Source organism: Spea bombifrons, chromosome 3, assembly GCF_027358695.1.
Source record: "Spea bombifrons isolate aSpeBom1 chromosome 3, aSpeBom1.2.pri, whole genome shotgun sequence".
NCBI classification, from domain to species: Eukaryota; Metazoa; Chordata; class Amphibia; order Anura; family Pelobatidae; genus Spea; species Spea bombifrons.
The window spans coordinates 74989241-75007945 of NC_071089.1; the positions used below are offsets into that span (position 1 = coordinate 74989241).

Consider the following 18705-nt stretch of genomic DNA (forward strand, 5'->3'; position numbering starts at 1 on the left):
GTTAGCTAAAAATGAACACTCTATTCCATTATCTATAGAGAGTCTACTTTTTCATAGCATCTATGTGAAGTTAATTTTGTCCCATTGTTAATATTTTTACTAAAGGTTGAAAAAAACACATGCAGATACTTAGAGGTCACCTTGTTCTGAAGAGGTAGCTTTTTATATATCTGACAAATAAGGTAACTTCAACAGAAAATATACAGAAAGTACTTGGATTTTATCAGGAATTTAGAGGTTGGACTGGCCCTTTGTGAACAATTTTGGAAAGGTCAGGGAGTGAGTGTTATGCGGGACCAAGGACAACACGGATGATGCACCCACTATGCAGAGACGGTAGCGTAGCACAGCACGAAGGTTATAGGCAGAGAGAACGCAATCAGGATATTCCACGGTCGGGGCAGGCAGCACAGGATCAAAATCGGTATACAAGCCAAGGTCAGGGCAGGCAGCACAGGATCAAAGTCGGTAAACAAAGCCAAGGTCGGGCAGGGAGCACAGAATCGAAGTCAGGAAACAAAGCCAAGGTCAGGTACATGTAAATCTATCAGGAACGAACAAATGAGCTATAACCCAGAGCTACACGCAAGTGACTCTTTGAACGGGCACTGCAGTAATGGGACAGGAGATTTAAATAAGAACAAGGGCGGGAAAAAAGTACAATAAACCAATAGAGAACGAGTATGACGTCATCACGACTGGTGCACATGAATGGCGTCGGCGCGATAAACAAACAATGGCATCTGAGTGTGCGACACCGGCAGATGCTGGGGTAGTCGAGCCCCGCAAACGAGTCGCGGCAGCTCGCTCATAACACTGCGAGTGCCGCCAACTCGTTGCGGCGGCTCGCTCATAGAAGCGTCGTGGGCGTGCCACGGCGGCTCGTATGTCGTCATGTGTCTGCCGTGAGCATGCCGTGTACGGTATGTGTAAGTGTGTGTAAGCATGAATGTGTATATGTAAGTTTGTGACAGGCACTAAGTGTCACAATGTGTGTGTGTTAGTGCTAGTATGTGTAAACATGAGTGTGAGACTTTGTGTAATAATGTGCACCATGCTAAGGGCTGATGAAGAAGGTGCCACCCCTCTCCTGCATGTATTATGGTTGCTATGATCCCCCATCTGGCCTCCTACAGCCATAACGTCTCCCCTTTTCACTTTAAACTGTTTTTTTTTCTTATTCATCTCTCTCTCTTTCTTCTCTTGTAGCTTCTAAACTCTCGAGCGGGACCCTCAAAAGTTTGTTCCTGACTGGAACTTTGTATGCTCCATTCAAATTGTACAGCGCAGCGTAATTTGTTGGTGCTTAAATAAGATAATAATAATAATGATAATAATACTATGATGTATTATAAATATGAAAAATGTTACAGTATATAAAACCATAAAACCACAACATGCTATGCATTTTGTCCAAATATTACTAAAAATTAAATGATGGACAGTTCACCTGGCACAGTGGGCAAATGTTGAAAATTTAAAAAGAAACCCTAGAACAGTAAAACTATTACACATTAGTGAGAAGTGCATCATGACACTTCTGATTATGTCATGGTGACAATAGTGCAGCCTGTGTATTTATTTTTTATTTTAACTTTAAATGAGCTGACTACATAGTGGGTGTATTAATACATTGTAAGGGGCTAACAGTAAGATGACTGACCATGGAACCATACATACATGGTGTACACAGTTTCCTTTTTTTCATGTGAAAACCTCAAATAAGTCTAGTTGCAAAATATATATATTCCATATTTTACGCATAGCCTCCGCTAAGAAAATGTATTTTAAGAAGCCTTATGGGAGCTAGACACTTAGTATAGCCCTAGTCACTTACATAAATGGGTCACTCTGGTGACATTGAAGGATAATACTCTAGACAAACCATCTCCTGTGTGCCAACCTCTGTGGTTAGAAGCTGATCTTGCTCTTCTGAACAGACCCAAAGGAACCACGCATATACAGTGTTAAAACATAGCTCATAACTGGATACACTTGCAGGGAGAAGTGTGCTATATTCTTCCATGAAAGGTTGCAAGAGTGTGCTTAGAAGGTATTAATATAGTAATATAAATGACAAATCCGAGAGGTGTTATTAAGGGTTGTATGTCACCGTCAATGAGGGTTGATATATGATTCTGTATATCCTGTATTACTTTTCATAGACTTTACATCTTAGTATGGTTTCTGTAGTTTCAGCTATAGTGATTGCGGATTCAAAGCCAGACTACTTTACATGATGTATATTTAAAATGAATTTATGAAACATAAATCAGATGACTGATAACAAAACATATCAATATGAGCACAAAAAGAACAACTCTTCTGAAATCAGACATCTCTATAAATCTTCAAAGTTTAATGATTAGAAAATCTAAATAAAAGTGTATACCCAGTAAACTTAGAAATGAAAGAGTGATGGAAATTTGAAATAAGTTAATTTATATAAATATTTGATATTGTAACTTTATAACATTGGTGTCATGATACAAAAGTGACTAATATGTTGAGGTTTGAAACAGAAGGGTCCCCTTTTCTATATGTCTTTATGTGTGTTAATGTTATTGATTTCACTCACCCCTATTGTAATAGCACTACTGAATGTCCTGGTGCTCTATAAATAAAATGTAATGTCCTATGCTATTTTATGCTGATGATTATTAAATCGTCAATAAGTCTGTTGCTCTTTTGGCTAAGATCAAGGAAGTACCTGTGAGAGAAGAAAATCTTGGTCCTCTGGCCTTAAGGTTGGGATAGCTTGAAGCCTTGATGTTGCTTGGAGCCCCCAGACAGGGTCCCAGATCTGGTCGGGTGTCACCACAGGCGTAGTAGTGCTTCACTGTGCACCATTTTGCATTTTTTATTTGATACGGCCAATAAGAGCACCATGCGCTTTTGTTTTTATCTGCCACTAGCCACAGTCTTTTAGTCTAGATGTCCAGGGCAGATAATTTTTATGCTGCTTTTGTTTTTTTATTGCACACATGTTTTTTATTGATTGAATATTATTTATTACAGCATTTTGAACTTTTTAATCACTAGAAATGGCCGGGTGTGACTCGGATCCCCTAAATATTGAATATTTTTGGTGAGAGAGGCATGGTAGTTCTTGTTGGTGGCCACCTCCCTCAGATGACTCCAGTGTTCCCTAAAAAGACCTTAAGGCCAAGGAGGGAAGGAAGGGTTTGCATATCACTTCAGGGAGTGTGACCAAAAAAAATAAAGATTGGGGGATCTAGTGCCCTTAAACAAACACAGTTCGGCTTTTTTTCACAATTTCTTCTCAGTGAAGAACTGACCTCTGGGCTTTTATAATAATAATCAGAAATTAGTATGTTGCAATTGTGTAGCATGGCATGCTTTAAGCTAGTTGGAATAATTAACTGAATCACAAAACCATAGAATGTCAATTTCCATTATTCCCACTTCATAGAAGACATTAAAAACACAGATGTAGACAAAAGTTTATTTACACCATACAACATTTTAAATATTTTATACAGAGCTGCAGCAGAGAAAGCTATGGAGAGCTTTCCAGAGAAAACTGCAATAATAAAGATGTGAAATATATTATTCATATAAAAGTGAGATTATTACTTTATTGCATTTAAAGCAATGAAGAACGTAGCTCAACAAACATTCATTTAATGACAAAAAGTTTGCTTTTTTATATTATAAAGTAAAAAGTGTAGTAATGGCCAAACAGACTGTTATAAACTTTAAAAACTGCATATATACATTGTGCTTCATGGTGAAGTTTTCTGAAAACTAAACCAAATGAAGCTGTTACAACATGAATCGTTGTTTGAGGTTGATCTATAAAGATTACCTTACAAATCCATTCCACGGGTACTTACAACACATGATGGTAAGATTTGTACACCTGGTTCTGCACTAGGTTCTCTAGTGAGAGTAGACTAGGGAAAAAGGAGAAAAAAAATAAAGAGGAAACACTGACTTTTGGCACATGATGTACCTGACATGGGTAGTCGTAATAGTCTAGATGTCAGGTTTTTTTAAAAGTCTTTCATGTGTCAGTGCAATGATTTGCTGTCTTGTTTCGGTTTCTTTTTTCATGATTATGTTAAACTTCTGTTTGAAAGTCACCTTCCTGTACATCTAAAGGCAAATTTAGACATTTCTCCCATTCTGAGGGTCTAAGTTCTAAAGAATCTTTTGCTTCTGAATCTAATACGTTTATGGATGTGTAATGTGGATATTCACTTGTGTTTTTAAAACTGTCCCACGGACTCTTGTTCACTGCTGGGTTGTCCTGTAGGTTAAAAAAGATAAGACATTATTTACATACATATATATATATATTCATTCATAATGAACAAAAACAAGTTGTTTTTGATTTGTGAAATCTGTAACCCATCTATGATGAGTTGTTTTTGATTTGTGAAATCTGTAACCCATCTGTAACCCATATATGACGATCCTGTTGATTTGCTTAAGTTCTGAAAATTGGCACGTTAAATATGTTTTTTCACAAAAAGTTCATGTGCATCATTTTGCTACGTGACATTACTCAATTAACCCACAGAGCAAATAGTCAACTAGTTTCTCTAAATGCTGGAGGCACAATCATGAAAGAATGTAATGTGTCGGTTTTAGTGCATTTTCTAAAGATCCTGTTATAGATTTAACAAATCCTTATTTTTTTCATTATAGCAAATTGTGTTTTGTAAAATTGATTTTAAAACAGTTGGTGTCTAGGGAGGCTTTTAGTCACTTTAACCTAATAAACACTAATAGTCTGCATATATGAACCAAATCAAACACTTTTTAGCTGAAATAAATATATAAAAAAAGAAAGTTGTTTCTTAAAATGGTTGTTTGCCTATATATATATATATATATATATATATACTCCTGATTTGTTCTAGACCCCTTTCCCTGTATTTAAAGGTAATTCAGAACGTTCCAAATAAACTCTTTGCGATCTAAAAAATATTTCAAATAATATACTCAATTGTCAGTAAAATATTAAATGAGTGAGTTAAACTGTGAAAAATACAATTGTGTATTAGAACATTTAAATCAAATGATGCATATTATAAAGGATAGAACACACCAACACTGCTAAAATTGGTTTGGAATTGTATTGTCTCTTAACAGCCAGTAAAGACTCATTTTAATCTGAAATATACAGCTTTCTATTTTTGTGAATAGGAAACATAATTTATGACTGGGGAAATTACAAAAAGAACCATCTAGCTGCCAAAATGTTAATTTATCCTTACTGGTTACTTTAATTGGATCCATAAGAGAAATATAAAATGTTTCACTTCTAAAAAATACCATGAGTGTAATAATTAAATATGTGCAAATTGGCCAAAATTTTCTGGTTTTGACCCATTCATTTTCTGACATTCAATTCCATTTCCTGCCCATTCATTTCAGAAAAAAACGGGGGCTTAAAATTCATCTAAACTCTTACTCTCATTCACTCTCACACGCTCTAAATGGTTCCCTACTTTCTCTGCTAACCAATTCAGTCTCGCATGTCCGCTTCTTAGCTAGCATCCACCTTATCTTCTTGTTATTCTCTCTGCTGTCCTCTATTTTCTTTCTTCATCCACATCTCCGTGTAGATGACCTGCGGGTGAACTTCTGCAAAAATAGCGGTGCCTCTGGTGACATCCTCCAATATGGGAAAGGATGTCACCAGAAGATTCACCATTTTTGCAAAAGTTCACTGGAGGTTATCTTCGGGAAAAATGATGGCGGTTCCAGGCACACCCTCTCCCCTGGTCCTCCAACTGGGGGAGAGGATGTTACCGGAAGCTTCACCATCTTTGAGGAAGTTGACCGGGAGGTCATGTCTGTGGAGAGGTGGACAAAGAAAGAAGGCAAAAGACAGAAGAGAAGATGCAAGAGAGGAAGCATAGCTGCGAGACATGGAATCGGTCAGCGAAGGAGGTAGGGAGACATTCTGAGAGCATGAAAGAGAGAGTGAATGAGAGTGTGAGTGAATGAGCCCGAAAAATACAAATGAGCTTTTTGTTTCATTTTCATTTGCCTCGTTTTCGGAGATATGCATGAATTGGTGAAATATGCAAATTTGCAATTTGCAATTCCTACGAATCTGAGTACACAAGATTAGTAATAATTAAAAAGTAAAACACAAACTGAGTTTACTATTTCTGCCATGTCTTAAAACAGAGTTAAAAGGCATGTAGTTATTCTACACTTTTGTGATGTGTGGTTGTCCAAGTAGATTCCAGGAGCCAACCACGAGACACCACGCAAGGATTAGGTATTATGATGTCATCAGGTACTCCACCTCAAATCTTAAGCCCTCCCCTTCTCAATGCCATAGGTCTGTTGCCCCTTTTTTTGGACTATTATTCAGCATTATAATAAGGGTCAAACAGGTGCTGTTTTCGAGGACCTATAGTTTGTGTCTTTAGCATAATTTTGTAACTAAAACCCCTTTATGTCTCTACCCTGCCTATACTGACTCTCTCTCACAAATGAATGAGGAAATATTGGGGAAAAATATGTCTTTTGGGTAATGTGCATGTTTACCCCTATATCAGGTGACAGACAAACTGTTTGCTTAAACTATGTATCTATGAATAGCTTAACTTGTCCTTAGTAAAACAATATATAGGATTTTGTATGTAAAGTATACACTGTTTGTATGATTATCATCAATTAAATATTACTGTAGAAAAAATGGTCTGGTCTCCCGTAAGAAACATGCTCAATGACTCCTGCATTTGAAGGATTAAATATCATATTTGTTTACAATTTTACATTTGGTGTTTGTGTTGTTCCTGACAGTTGTAAAGGCAGAATATTACGTAGGAATAAAGAAAAAATAAATTAATTAATTTTGTGGAGTGTATTTTGGCTGGCCGTAATGTGCATCTCTTTTTATCATAATGTAAATGTATTTTGTTAGCTCTGTTCAGAAAGCATCTGACACTTACTATGTGTAGAATATTTATATGGTACAGAAAATAGAATATACTTTTCTTTTACTCAAGTATTAACATTATTGTAATGGGAATGTATAACCAGAGAAAGAGTAGACATTCACGTGTTTATTGTTTTTCATTATAATGCTGATTATCCCAAAGAACAAAAGTGATAATATCTTTACATAATGGTAATGTTAATTTAAACTACCGCTTTGATTAGTCTACCAACATAACTGGAAAAAATCCTAGACTGCATAAGAAAAATGAGCTCAAGAAAAAGAGCTCAAGAAAAAGAGTAGTTTTTAGTTAAAGTTAATGCATTTTTTAGGGCCAGCATTGAAAAAGATGTAAATTTCCATAAGTTTCATTCACTCCATCTGAAGAACATGCCTCTGAGGTTCCAAAAGCTTATGTAATGTTTTAGATTTTTATGTGATGGTTCAATAAAAGGTAACAACTATAACTAAAGACTCTTGTAACATTTTAGAAAGACATATAGGGAAATTTGACAAAGGAATTCAGGCTATTTCCAGTTATTAATGATTTATGATTTTGGGTGAAGAACGCTATCCTTTAAATATGGGCGTTACATTTTATGTTTTTGGTTACTTTCTGTGTATGAAAAATAACAAGGTGAATGCAATGCTGAATAAACTCACCAAACTTCCAGTATTTGGTATTTCCCGGAATCTGTCCAGTGTCTGAAATTTCTGATTTAACTCCTGGAATAGTTCCATGTGTCTTTTTCTTGTATGCATAACTTTCTGTTAAGGAGATACAACATCAGTTATAATAATATTTAGTTGTGTTACTATAATCCAGCAAGGCAGTATCTCCAATTTTTATTGGCTATCATATCTATACTTCGCATGCAGGTTAACCAGATAACTCCCTATTCTGGTGGAAAGCGGGGGGCAGTACGTATTGCTAAACACCTGCCCAAAGAAATAGAGAAATTACCAAGGAACTCAGGGAAGCAAGTATGGTCATATTAGTATATCATATCAGTATATCCTGGGCACCCAATAACTATGCTTAGTGCCCTATGTTTTAAAACTATACCCAAAAGTCCCAAATCAGGTTGATTTTGTTATTCCTCACTCCAGCGTAATCCTCAACCCAATATATGATATGGCCCAGATTAGTTCTCATCAGACCAAGATAATTTGCACAGGATCACCTCTGCCTTCAAGACTTCAGTGTACGATAGACTTATGTGCCCAAGGTTCCACAATACCGTGCATCTCTTTTGATATAGTAATGCAATGTATGGTGGAATGCTATCAAAAGAATATGAAAGCCTCTGTTTCCCCTGATGAATAAACATTATTGAACCTGGAGGCAGAATGTAAAAAATGTACTATGCTAACTCTGAGAGCTAAGTAGGGATTGAAAAAAAGATACAAGTCCTATGCATATACAGTCATGTGAAAAAGCAAGTGCATCCTGTTTGAATTCTAAGATTTTACATATCAGGACATAACCTATCGTCTGTTCTTTAGCATGTTTAAAAATTAGGTAAATACAACCTTAGATGGACAACATATGACTTATTACACTGTGTTATGATATATCCAATAACAATAAACCCACAATGGAGAAGTCATATGTGAATAACTAAGTACATCCTTACTATTCCATAGAAATGAAGATGTTAACTAGTGGCAGACAGGTGGTGCAAATCAAATGCTCTTGATTAACTGATCATCAGCAATGATCGTAGAGAAGCAATTGTTGCTTCCCCTCAATCTGGGAAGGGTGATAAGGCAATTTCCAAACAATTTAAAGTCCATAATTCTACAGTGAGAAAGATTATTTAAAAGTGGAAAACATTCAAGACAGTTGTCTGAAAAAGAAAAAAAGGTGGTGCAATGGCCCAGTCAAAGTCTAGACCTTAACCTGATTGAAATGTTGTGGTGGGACCTTAGGAGAGCTGTGAAGAAACAAATGCCCACAAGGCCCACAAAATACCTTCACAAAAATGTGAGAGACTGATCAAGTCATGCAGAAAACAACTGCTTCAAGTTATTGCTGCTAAAGGTGGCTCTTAGTTCTTGGCTTCCCCATTTTGGCTTTACTTTTGTTAAATAAAGCATGACAGTGTGTAATATGTCATGTGTTGTTGTTCAGTTGCTTTTGTTTTGCAAGAGGGTTTCATCTGCAATGTCTCCTGATAACAAGATACTTTACTGCTTGCTTCACGCCAGCTCTTTTATATGCAAATTAGTGTTCCTATTCATAGTCTAAATTAATTAAGATGCGTCAAAAATAGCTTGATAAACAAAGTAATTGTGCGAAGGAACGTCAGTGAAATATAGTCTCTTACGCATTGCTTTCTGGATTAAGATATTGTAAAATGTCTGGTTAGGCAATCCACAGTGTCATCTGTTTTAAAGTACTCTTTTTGTCAATTTGTGTAGAATTACATTCATCTGATTCTGATGATTCAGGGATATCTGAGCCATATTAAATAATTAACATTTTCAGAAGGAGCACATTCCTTGCCAATACACAGTGGAATCAATAGTAATGATTTCCATTTTGAGTAAATGTGCAGAATTGTGTTTACAATGGATATGCTTTCACACAGATTAAATGGATTGCTTTGTCCATTTAGCCCCAATTCACTAATGCATCACCCTTCAGTAACTCATGTGTACAGTAGGAATTTTAGACTTTATTGCAGATAACCTGCAGGCTAATTATTAATGACATTCTTACGTTAAGCAAATGATTCTTTTGCTGATTTGAGGTTTGGTCATACGAGGCTGATGATCCACTTCTTATGCTTGCAAATAAGCCTAGACTGGAGATCTGGCAAACCAGGCAAATGCTGCGGCTTGCACAGCAGATCTGCATGTGTAGACGTGGGCTAGTTACAGTATGATCATCTTCTGTACACGTACATCATATAGGGCCACTACCCTTTTGTTTCCCAGGGCGCCATTGTTTACAAATATATGTAATGACATATCTGGTAACGTGTAAATGAAATCCAAGACACACAATACTTTAAATATAATAAAAAATATTTTAAAATCATAATAATGAAGTTTATACACACTCAATGGTCCCTCTTTTGGATACACCTGTCCAATTGCTTGTTAACATAAATAGCTAATCAGCCAATTACATGGCAGCAACCCAATGCATTTAGGCATGTAGACGTAGTGTAGACACCTTGCTGTTCAAAGTTCAAAGCGAGCATCAGAATGGGGTGGAAAGGGGATTTAAGTGACTTTGAACGTAACATGGTTGTTGGTACCAGACGGGCTGGTCTGAGTATTTCAGAAACTTCTGATCTACTGGAATTTTCACGCACAACCGTCTCTAGGGTTTCCAGAGAATGGTCAGGAAAAGAGAAAATATCCAGTGAGCTGCAGTTGTGTGGTCAAAATGCCTTGTTGATATAATAGGTCAGTGGAGAATGGAAGATTGGTTCGAGATGACAGAAAGGCAACAGTAACTCAAATAACTTGTTATAACCAAGGTATGCAGAATACCATCTCTGAACACACAAAAGTCAAACATTGAAGCAGATGGGCTACAGCAGCAGAAGGCCACAGGAAATGGCGGCTACAATTCGCACAGGCTAACCAAAATTGGACAATGGAAGACTGGAAGAATGTTGCATGGTCTGATGAGTCTCGACTCATTCAGATGGCAGGGTCAGACTTTGGCGTAAACAACATGAAAGCATGGATCCATCCTGCCTTGTATCAACGGTTCACGCTGCTGGTGGTGTGATGCTGTGGTGGACATTTTCGTGGCACACTTTGGGCCCCTTAGTATCAATTGAGTATCGTTTAAATGCAACCTGAGTATTGTGGCCACTTCCAGCACCATGCCACAAAGCTCACATCATCTCAAATTGGTTTCTTGAACATGAAAATGAGTTCCTGTACTCCAATGGCCTCCACAATCACCAGATCTCAATCCAATAGAGCATCTTTGTGATGTGGTGGAACTGGAGATCTTCAGCAACTGCGTGATGCCATCATGTCTATAATTTTTTTTTAGCTGAAGATTGTTGCATTTGTCTTCTAGTGAGTGTAGAGGCTTTTTTGTAGTGATGTAGGGGATGTTGGATATTAGTTTTGAAGACTTTCTGACAACAAGCCATTCAAAGCATCCTCTTCACAGTGCATTGAGACAACATATGTCGTCTTCCTGGTGAATTTATATTTCCCGTCTTAGAATGTCTTAGTTATTGTTCTGGAATTGGACGTTTTCAACACTTTTGCTATTTTCTTATAGCTACTTCCCAGTTTGTGAAACAACCTTTTGCCGCATATCACAGCTATATTCTTTGGTCTTGCCAATTACGATGAATGACTAAATGCATTTGGCTTACGTGTTACCTAATGTTAATACCCCTGTGAAATAGTAAGTCACCATTGAACATTTTCCAGTTCCTATTCACCCTGGTGTACTAAAACATTTAAAATATCACTGGGAAAACCCTTCAGCTATACTTTTGGGATATGAACTCATAGGGGTATCAATAATTCTGGCAGAAATGTATTTACATTTTGTATTTTTTTAATATATACCCGTGTTGTGTTTGCAATTGTTTGATATCCATTAGAGCGTTTTTTGTGTATTATTTGAAGAAAAAATATAAAGTTAAACAATAAAGACAATTTTTCAGTCTTCTTTGCTCATATTTACCAAGGGTGCCAATATGGGAAGGGCACTGTACATGCGGTGATCTGGACAGAACATGGTTGACAAAAAATAAATAAATGCACAGCCTATAGTAATAAATCCTACCTAAACTGGCATTATATGTCTGTATTTTAGATCCATATATTGTAATTCAAGAAAAACAAACTCATCAAAAACGAGAGTAAAAATAAATATTCCCAATAAACTCCCTTCAGCAAGACTCTCAATCTCATCAACTCCAGTATCTTCTTGGAGATCAGTCAAAAAATAACAAAAGAAGGGAAGTTATAAAAGAGATAAAGAAAAGACATATGTTATCTATGTTATAGAAATTGGTCGGTTGTGGCTAATGTTTTTGGTGCAATACCAGGTAGTGTTGTGAAAGATTATTTTAACTTTTAACGTATCCTTAGCAATTTAATTGAAGCCCTGGAGACAAATAGTTAAAAGGACTGCATGACTGGGGCAGCACAGCCTGACCAAGAAAGGGATAAGCTTTTAACAGTATGGTAGGGGTGACGGGATATGAGTGGGGTTAAACACAGGTCACCGGAGCTGTGTAGTGTATAAATGTTACATGAGTTTATTGACTCAGCCTCTTTAATCATTTGATTACTCAACATGCCCACCCGCCCTGTTAATTGGTGGGTGTGTTTGGTAAGGTTGTCACAGCTTGTGTATTGGCGGTGAATGGGTGGATAAATAAGAGGGGGGTCCAGCCTAGTTAATAATTTGTTTTCGTTGGTAAGGGGGGGGTCAATTCACGGCTAACCAGCAGGTGGCGGTATTTATTAGTTGGTACGGTGGGACCTCTGAGCTGGTGATCGGTGGCTAGAGGGTTAAAACATTTGGTTGAGGCTGGTGTTAGCTGCAGGTGACAGGTTTGCCAGATTTTCCCCATTTGGGGTATTGTTGTCAGTTAAGTTTATGTATGATGTGACGGTTATTATATTTACCCACTCATGTTAACGAATTTCTCTATTTCATGTTAATAAAGCTCTGGCCCTCTCAATCCAATAAAAGTTATCAGTGTCGTTTTTTTAATGGTAATACATTACTGGGGTAAGGTTCTTGGACGTGCCTAAGTCATGATTTCCAGCAGGTGGACTGTGTTTTGTGATTTAGATGTAGTCTATGTGGCAAGAAGTTAATTATATGATGAAGGCAACATTTTATTTAGTAACAATGATTTTAATTATGTCATTACAAGAGATATCAACGATTTAACCCATATAGTTCGCTCCAATTTATATCTGCATTAGTCAAATTTACTGCAGGTAAATGTTGTGTTTGATGGCTAATGTACTGAATCCTGAAATCTGTAGATATAACAAAAATTGGGACTGTGACACACGGGCACTTTTCCTTGCATTATGTATAAGAGTGTATGGATTGTGTACCATGCCGTAGGGATGACTCAATATGATATCTCTTTTGCTGAGCCCATGGACGGATACATAAAAAGAGTCTGATCAATTTTGAAAAGTCATTTTAGTAAAGAAAGACAAATATTGCCAGATGAATCCCAAAAAACTTCCATGTTTATAAAAGTTCATCATCCTGTGTTTCAGTTGGAAGTGAGAGGAATGTTTAACAACTATTGACGAGAAAGTGTTGGAGAAAATTGTAAAGAAGTGAGTTACCCAGCTAGTTGCAAGCCTATAATGGGCAAGGGAATGTTTTAAGATGTAAGTTGCCCTTGCATTGCACAATATAGACTTATTTTCCCTTTCTAAATTTTAAAATGCATTTTCTATTTTTTTATCTCTAGGAAGCAGGAGTATAGGGAGCGATTGCAGCAGACATAGTAACTGATAACCTTGAGCACCAGTGCTCTTCCTGAAAAAAAGGGAGTGGTATCCAACTCTTTATTTTCATTATTACAGAACTGACATATCATCATATTATATAAGTGCACTGGATCTTGGGTACTGAGATAAAAAAATATTACCTGACCCTTGATATCCCACCAGTGGAAAATCATTCCATTTTTTAAGGGATAAAGATAAAATGTGGGATTTTACAATATTAAATATAAAGCCAGTAAGTTTTTTCATACTCATGTAACATCCAGAGAATATTTGGTAAACAGGAACCATTAACTCCTCTACGAATGTAGTATTTTAATTGAGTTATGTCCTACAGTAATAACCTTGAACATATGAGAGGCTATTAACAGACTTATAAATGGGTTCAGTGTAATGTTAAAAAAAAAGTAATGGGGATAACGAACATCCCTGCTGAATTTTTCATGACATAACCACACAGCCACAGTCTAATCCATTCATGGCACTATGACTTCTCAGGTCATACAAGTTCATCCATGTGTACAATTTCAAGAACAATTCTAAGAACGGGGTTCTGTAACAACAAAATGTTAATCTCTTTCAATTTTGTATATTTAAATATTAGACAAAAAATAAGTAATAGGAAAAGATACATGAAACAAAATTGTTAATATTACAAAGGCTTACATGTTTAATTCATTTTGCTCTTTAGTGGCTAAAGCATAATTTCTAGGCAATAATTCAGGAACATTTTCTGTTCTCTTTTTTAGAGAATATGTGAGAACTAATAATCTGATAACTGATTAGTTAGCAACATAAGTTAATTCAGTTGTTTAAAGGATGACTAACTTTTTAATTGGCTGTATAGCAAAGTCTCAGTTAAGTATTTAGCTTATGCTACAGAAAGGCGCTTAGTAAGTTTTTTAATCAAACTTGAAATTAGGGAAAAGCAGCATCCTTCTTCCTATGGGTCCAAACTGATTCTCCAAAAAAAAACAAAAAAGTTTGCAGGACATTCCTTCACGAGTTAGATTCAGGTTCAGTATTGGTATTAAGGAATCCAAACAACATACAAGCTGAAGCAGCACACTACAAGACCATGTTTAGTCATTGTATTACACAGATGGGCAAACATTTTGAAGCCTCAACCCCTTCTTCAACGTGTCTACCCTTGGAATGAACCCAAAAGGCTCCAATAATTTGTATTATCAATTATCACACAGTCAAAATAAATATAGCCAGATGTTTCAACAAGTTACGTAAAATTACACATATTTAAACAGCAGTCAAGATGGAAACATTCATATATTTTGTTTTTATACCAAAGAATGTGAAGATTCTTAAGACTTGTAGGAGTCATGGCTATATATCAATTCTTGCACATTGTCATAAAAGTGAAGCCATAAGCAGGAACATTCCACTAACTGCTATGGTGATTGCTACACTTCTACCATTGTATGTTAGAAATGTTCTCATGCCTAATACCCAGTGGCGGAACTACCGGGGTCGCGACTGCGACCAGGCCCTGGAGTTCTGTCAGTCAGGGGGGGCCCAAGGGGTGCCGAGCGGTTGCTGAAAACGACCGCTCGGCAACTCTTGGGCACCCCTGACCGACAGAAATCCAGGATGCCTCCGCTCCCCGCCGCTGCCGCTGCCGCCACCTGCCGCCGCCTGCCTCAGCGCTGCCCAGAGTGCAGTGTTGGGAGCGTGAGGCGTTTGTCTCGGGTGCCGGCGCTTCACGCTGAGCGCCGGCATATGACGTCATCAGCAGTGAAGCGCCGGCACCCGAGACAAACGCCTCACGCTCCCAACACAGGAGTTGACGGTAAGTGACCTACAAAGGGGGGGTAGGGAGGGAGTGGGTAGATCGTGAGAAGGGGGGTAGGGAGGGACTGGGTAGATCGTGAGAAGGGGGTAGGGAGGGAGTGGGTAGATCGTGAGAAGGGGGGTAGGGAGGGAGTGGGTAGATCGTGAGAAGGGGGGGTAGGGAGGGAGTGGGTAGATCGTGAGAAGGGGGGTAGGGAGGGAGAGGGTATATCGTGAGAAGGGGGGTAGGGAGGGAGAGGGTAGCTCATGAGAAGGGGGGTAGGGAGGGAGAGGGTAGATCGTGAGAAAGGGATAGATGGGTTGGGGGTGGGGGGGCCCTTAACAGATTCTCGCACCGGGGCCCTGAGGTTTCTAGTTACGCCCCTGCTAATACCTATTTTAGTAATTTTATTTTTAAAATTCCAACATTATAGACTATCATTGATTCCTAAAAGATTTGCAGGATATACATATTTTAACATACAAGGGATAATAAATAAAAACAGTTCTGCTAAAAGGTGGTGTTATTAGTAGGAAAAGCCACATTGTTTACCATGGTGACTGCCATTTTTTTCAATTCTGCATCAGAATAGCTCTTTATAACTAACCACAACAGACCCAAAATAACCAATATATTCTGTCATCATCATCCATGTATTTCACTGAATGGCTAGACTTCTGTTTTATATGTTAAGGGTTGTTGAGCAGCTTAATTGATGCACAGTAAAGAGTTAAATTAGAAATTTTGTTCTATTGCTGTACTTTTTTCTATTCTTTAGCCCCATGCACATCATAATTAACTGTTAAGGGACTTTCACTCAGTGCCACAGAAACTAAATGATCACATTTCTGCTCTGTTTCCCCTCAAGTATACTTATTTTTCCCAACAGAATCATCACTGGGGACAGATTCAATTCTTTTAAAAGGATTTTCTACCCTGAACAATATTTAACAGAGTTTGCTGCTTTCAAACTTTAATTGGAGACAGTATTCTGAATGATGTTTAAATCCCAGGCTTCCCCAGGTGTGAATGCTACATTGCAAGCCTGTGTTGGGTCTCTTCACTGAGAAGTCAAGTGGCCAGTCAAGTTCAAGGTTAGCTTGACTGATGAGACTCAACTGTGGTCTCATGCCCTTGCATGCTAACACAACTCGCATTTTTACTAAACTACCAGCTGACTTTCCTAAGAGGGTGGTAGATAAATGGATCAGTCCCCTAGCAGAAGTGGTAGAGATTATTACAAGGAATGTAATCAGACAAGACAAGGTCTTTGTCTTTGCATCAGGAACAACTAGGCCTAGACTAGATGAGCCGAATGGTTTGTATCTCCTGTGACATTCTATGGTTTCAGATGTTTGCAAGGGCATGCAACTTAAAATTTGCATGTTTTAGGCCAGGGCTTGCACATTGAATGACAACTCACCAGAAACTAGCAAAATGTTAATGTTTAAATTAATTATTTTTTGGAAATTATTGGTTGGAATTTGGATACACATTGCAAGCAACGCATGAGTTAAAGAATCTATAAGTTACTTTACATCAACTCAACTCTCCTGCAGTTCAGTGTACTGTATATGAGTTTCCTTATTGGAAAACAAACCAGGGTAAATGCAACTTCTGCAGATTTTACAATTTAGCAAAAGGAAGGATATTTTTTCTAGGTATTAATTTAAAAACCATGAATTGACTCAACAGCCTCTATTAAGCTGAGTCTCTTTTGACTTCAATGGGAGTTCTATTTGTCATTGCTCATATAGCATATATAATGCCAAAATACAAAGATTTGTCCTAGGATCAGTTGAAAATATATTGTAAGACTAAATACTGCATAGCTACACTATCATTTCAATAAAATCCATTGAATTGTTTAAATCTATCTCTACTTTTTTCAATAGGAACATTTCCCTATGAAACTAATTTACGACTTAGTACAAACAATAAGTTATTCTTGTGAGACTAATTATACACATCATAGCAACTGTGGCTACTAATGGCCACACACACTCAGTGGTACAATTAATCAGTGGTAATAGTTAATATTAGCGTTCTCAATTTGGAGAAAGAGGTGTATTGACATAGGAAATAATTATATATCTCCATCTAAAAACCCTGTTTTGTGGTACTAATAATAATAATAATAATAATGTAAATTACTAATTCATAAAATATTATTCCTACCTGCAAATGGAATCAGTATGGCATGTTAAACCTCAAAGTTTGCAGGTGAGGCGTGTCTAAGTAAGGGCCTACTCTCTGCATCCTCAGACACTAGTTTGTATTAATCATTCAAATCATTCACCATTTATTTTAAATGCCCATCATGTGCTAAAAGAACAGATGCTAGATTCCTGCAGTGACACTTGACAGGAGATGAGAAACACTCTAGAAAGCTCTTACACTGCAGTGCATATGCTTTGGTCGCTTCCTCTTAAAACATGTCATTGTCAAACTGCCTGTAAAAATTATAAACCCCATTCTATGCATGTGCTTAGTTAGCCTGCGCGTGTTGCATGAACAAATAAGATATTAGCAACTACGGTGCAATATTCTTTTCTTTTTTATGATGCTTGTGAATTCCAGGTTACTATTCTCAGGCAAGGAGTACAACAATGTCTAACCAAACAGCATTTAGGGCTTGGGTTAGGCTATCTGGACCATTTCCCCTACAAACACAGACCACTACAACACAAACACCAACATTGTTTTATTGCAAGTAAATTCATTGTTTGCTATCCATTTCAGGTTGGGAAAGAGGTGTGAGATCAAAACAGGCAGAAATGTCAGGAGGCGGACTGTTAGGGAGCAGGCCAATACCAGGCTGGAAAGGTAAAAACAGTGGCCTGGACTGGTCATGTGGCAAACAGGGAAGGCCCGCTTTTCATTCACAGTGCAGCCCTGTCAAATCGGCATAGGCAATTGATAAGTAGTAGGCATTAAACTACCATATTTCCTCATGTATAAGACGCACCTTAATTTTGGGGACCGAAATTTGAAAAAAAAAGTATCATCATAAAATTCATACTCATGCTCATCACTCCCATCCATTGCATGCCCCTAAATTCACCCTAAAGACCCCATCAACCATAACTGCCCTTAATTTAACCCTAAATGCCCCATTAACCATAACTGCCCCTAAATTAACCCTAAATGCCCCATAACCATAACTGCCCCTAAATTAACCCTAAACACCCCATTAACCATAACTACCCCTAAATTAACCCTCACCTCCCCTAACTTTCAGCAGCCCAAATATTAATTTTATACTTACTGTTAGATGAGTTGCTGTCTGAGCAGTGAGCATGCTATAAGGAAAGTGGGGGGCCAATCGGAAGTGAGTCAGAAAGGGGCGGGGCCAATTGTCGGTGTGACTGCAGGGAGTTACGGGGAAGTACCGTAGTAACTGCAATCTACAACCACTGTATAAGACGTACCTAGTTTTTAGAACCCGCATTTTTCGAAAAAAGGTGCATCTTATACATGGGGAAATATGGTATGTCATAACCTTTTTACC

At 37.6% G+C, this 18705-nt stretch overlaps 1 protein-coding gene across 1 annotated transcript in view; it reads right to left on the reverse strand.

The window, feature by feature from the left end:
• Window positions 1-3452: 3452 nt before the first annotated feature.
• Window positions 3453-18705, reverse strand: part of ADGRB3 (adhesion G protein-coupled receptor B3) — a 351396-nt gene continuing 336143 nt past the window's right edge. The window contains exons 30-31 of the mRNA XM_053458858.1: window positions 7592-7696; window positions 3453-4273 (exon numbers count right to left, since the gene is read on the reverse strand). Of these exons, the coding sequence (XP_053314833.1) occupies window positions 4085-4273; window positions 7592-7696 (294 nt within the window). The 3' untranslated portion in view covers window positions 3453-4084. The remainder of the gene's footprint in view (window positions 4274-7591; window positions 7697-18705) is intronic.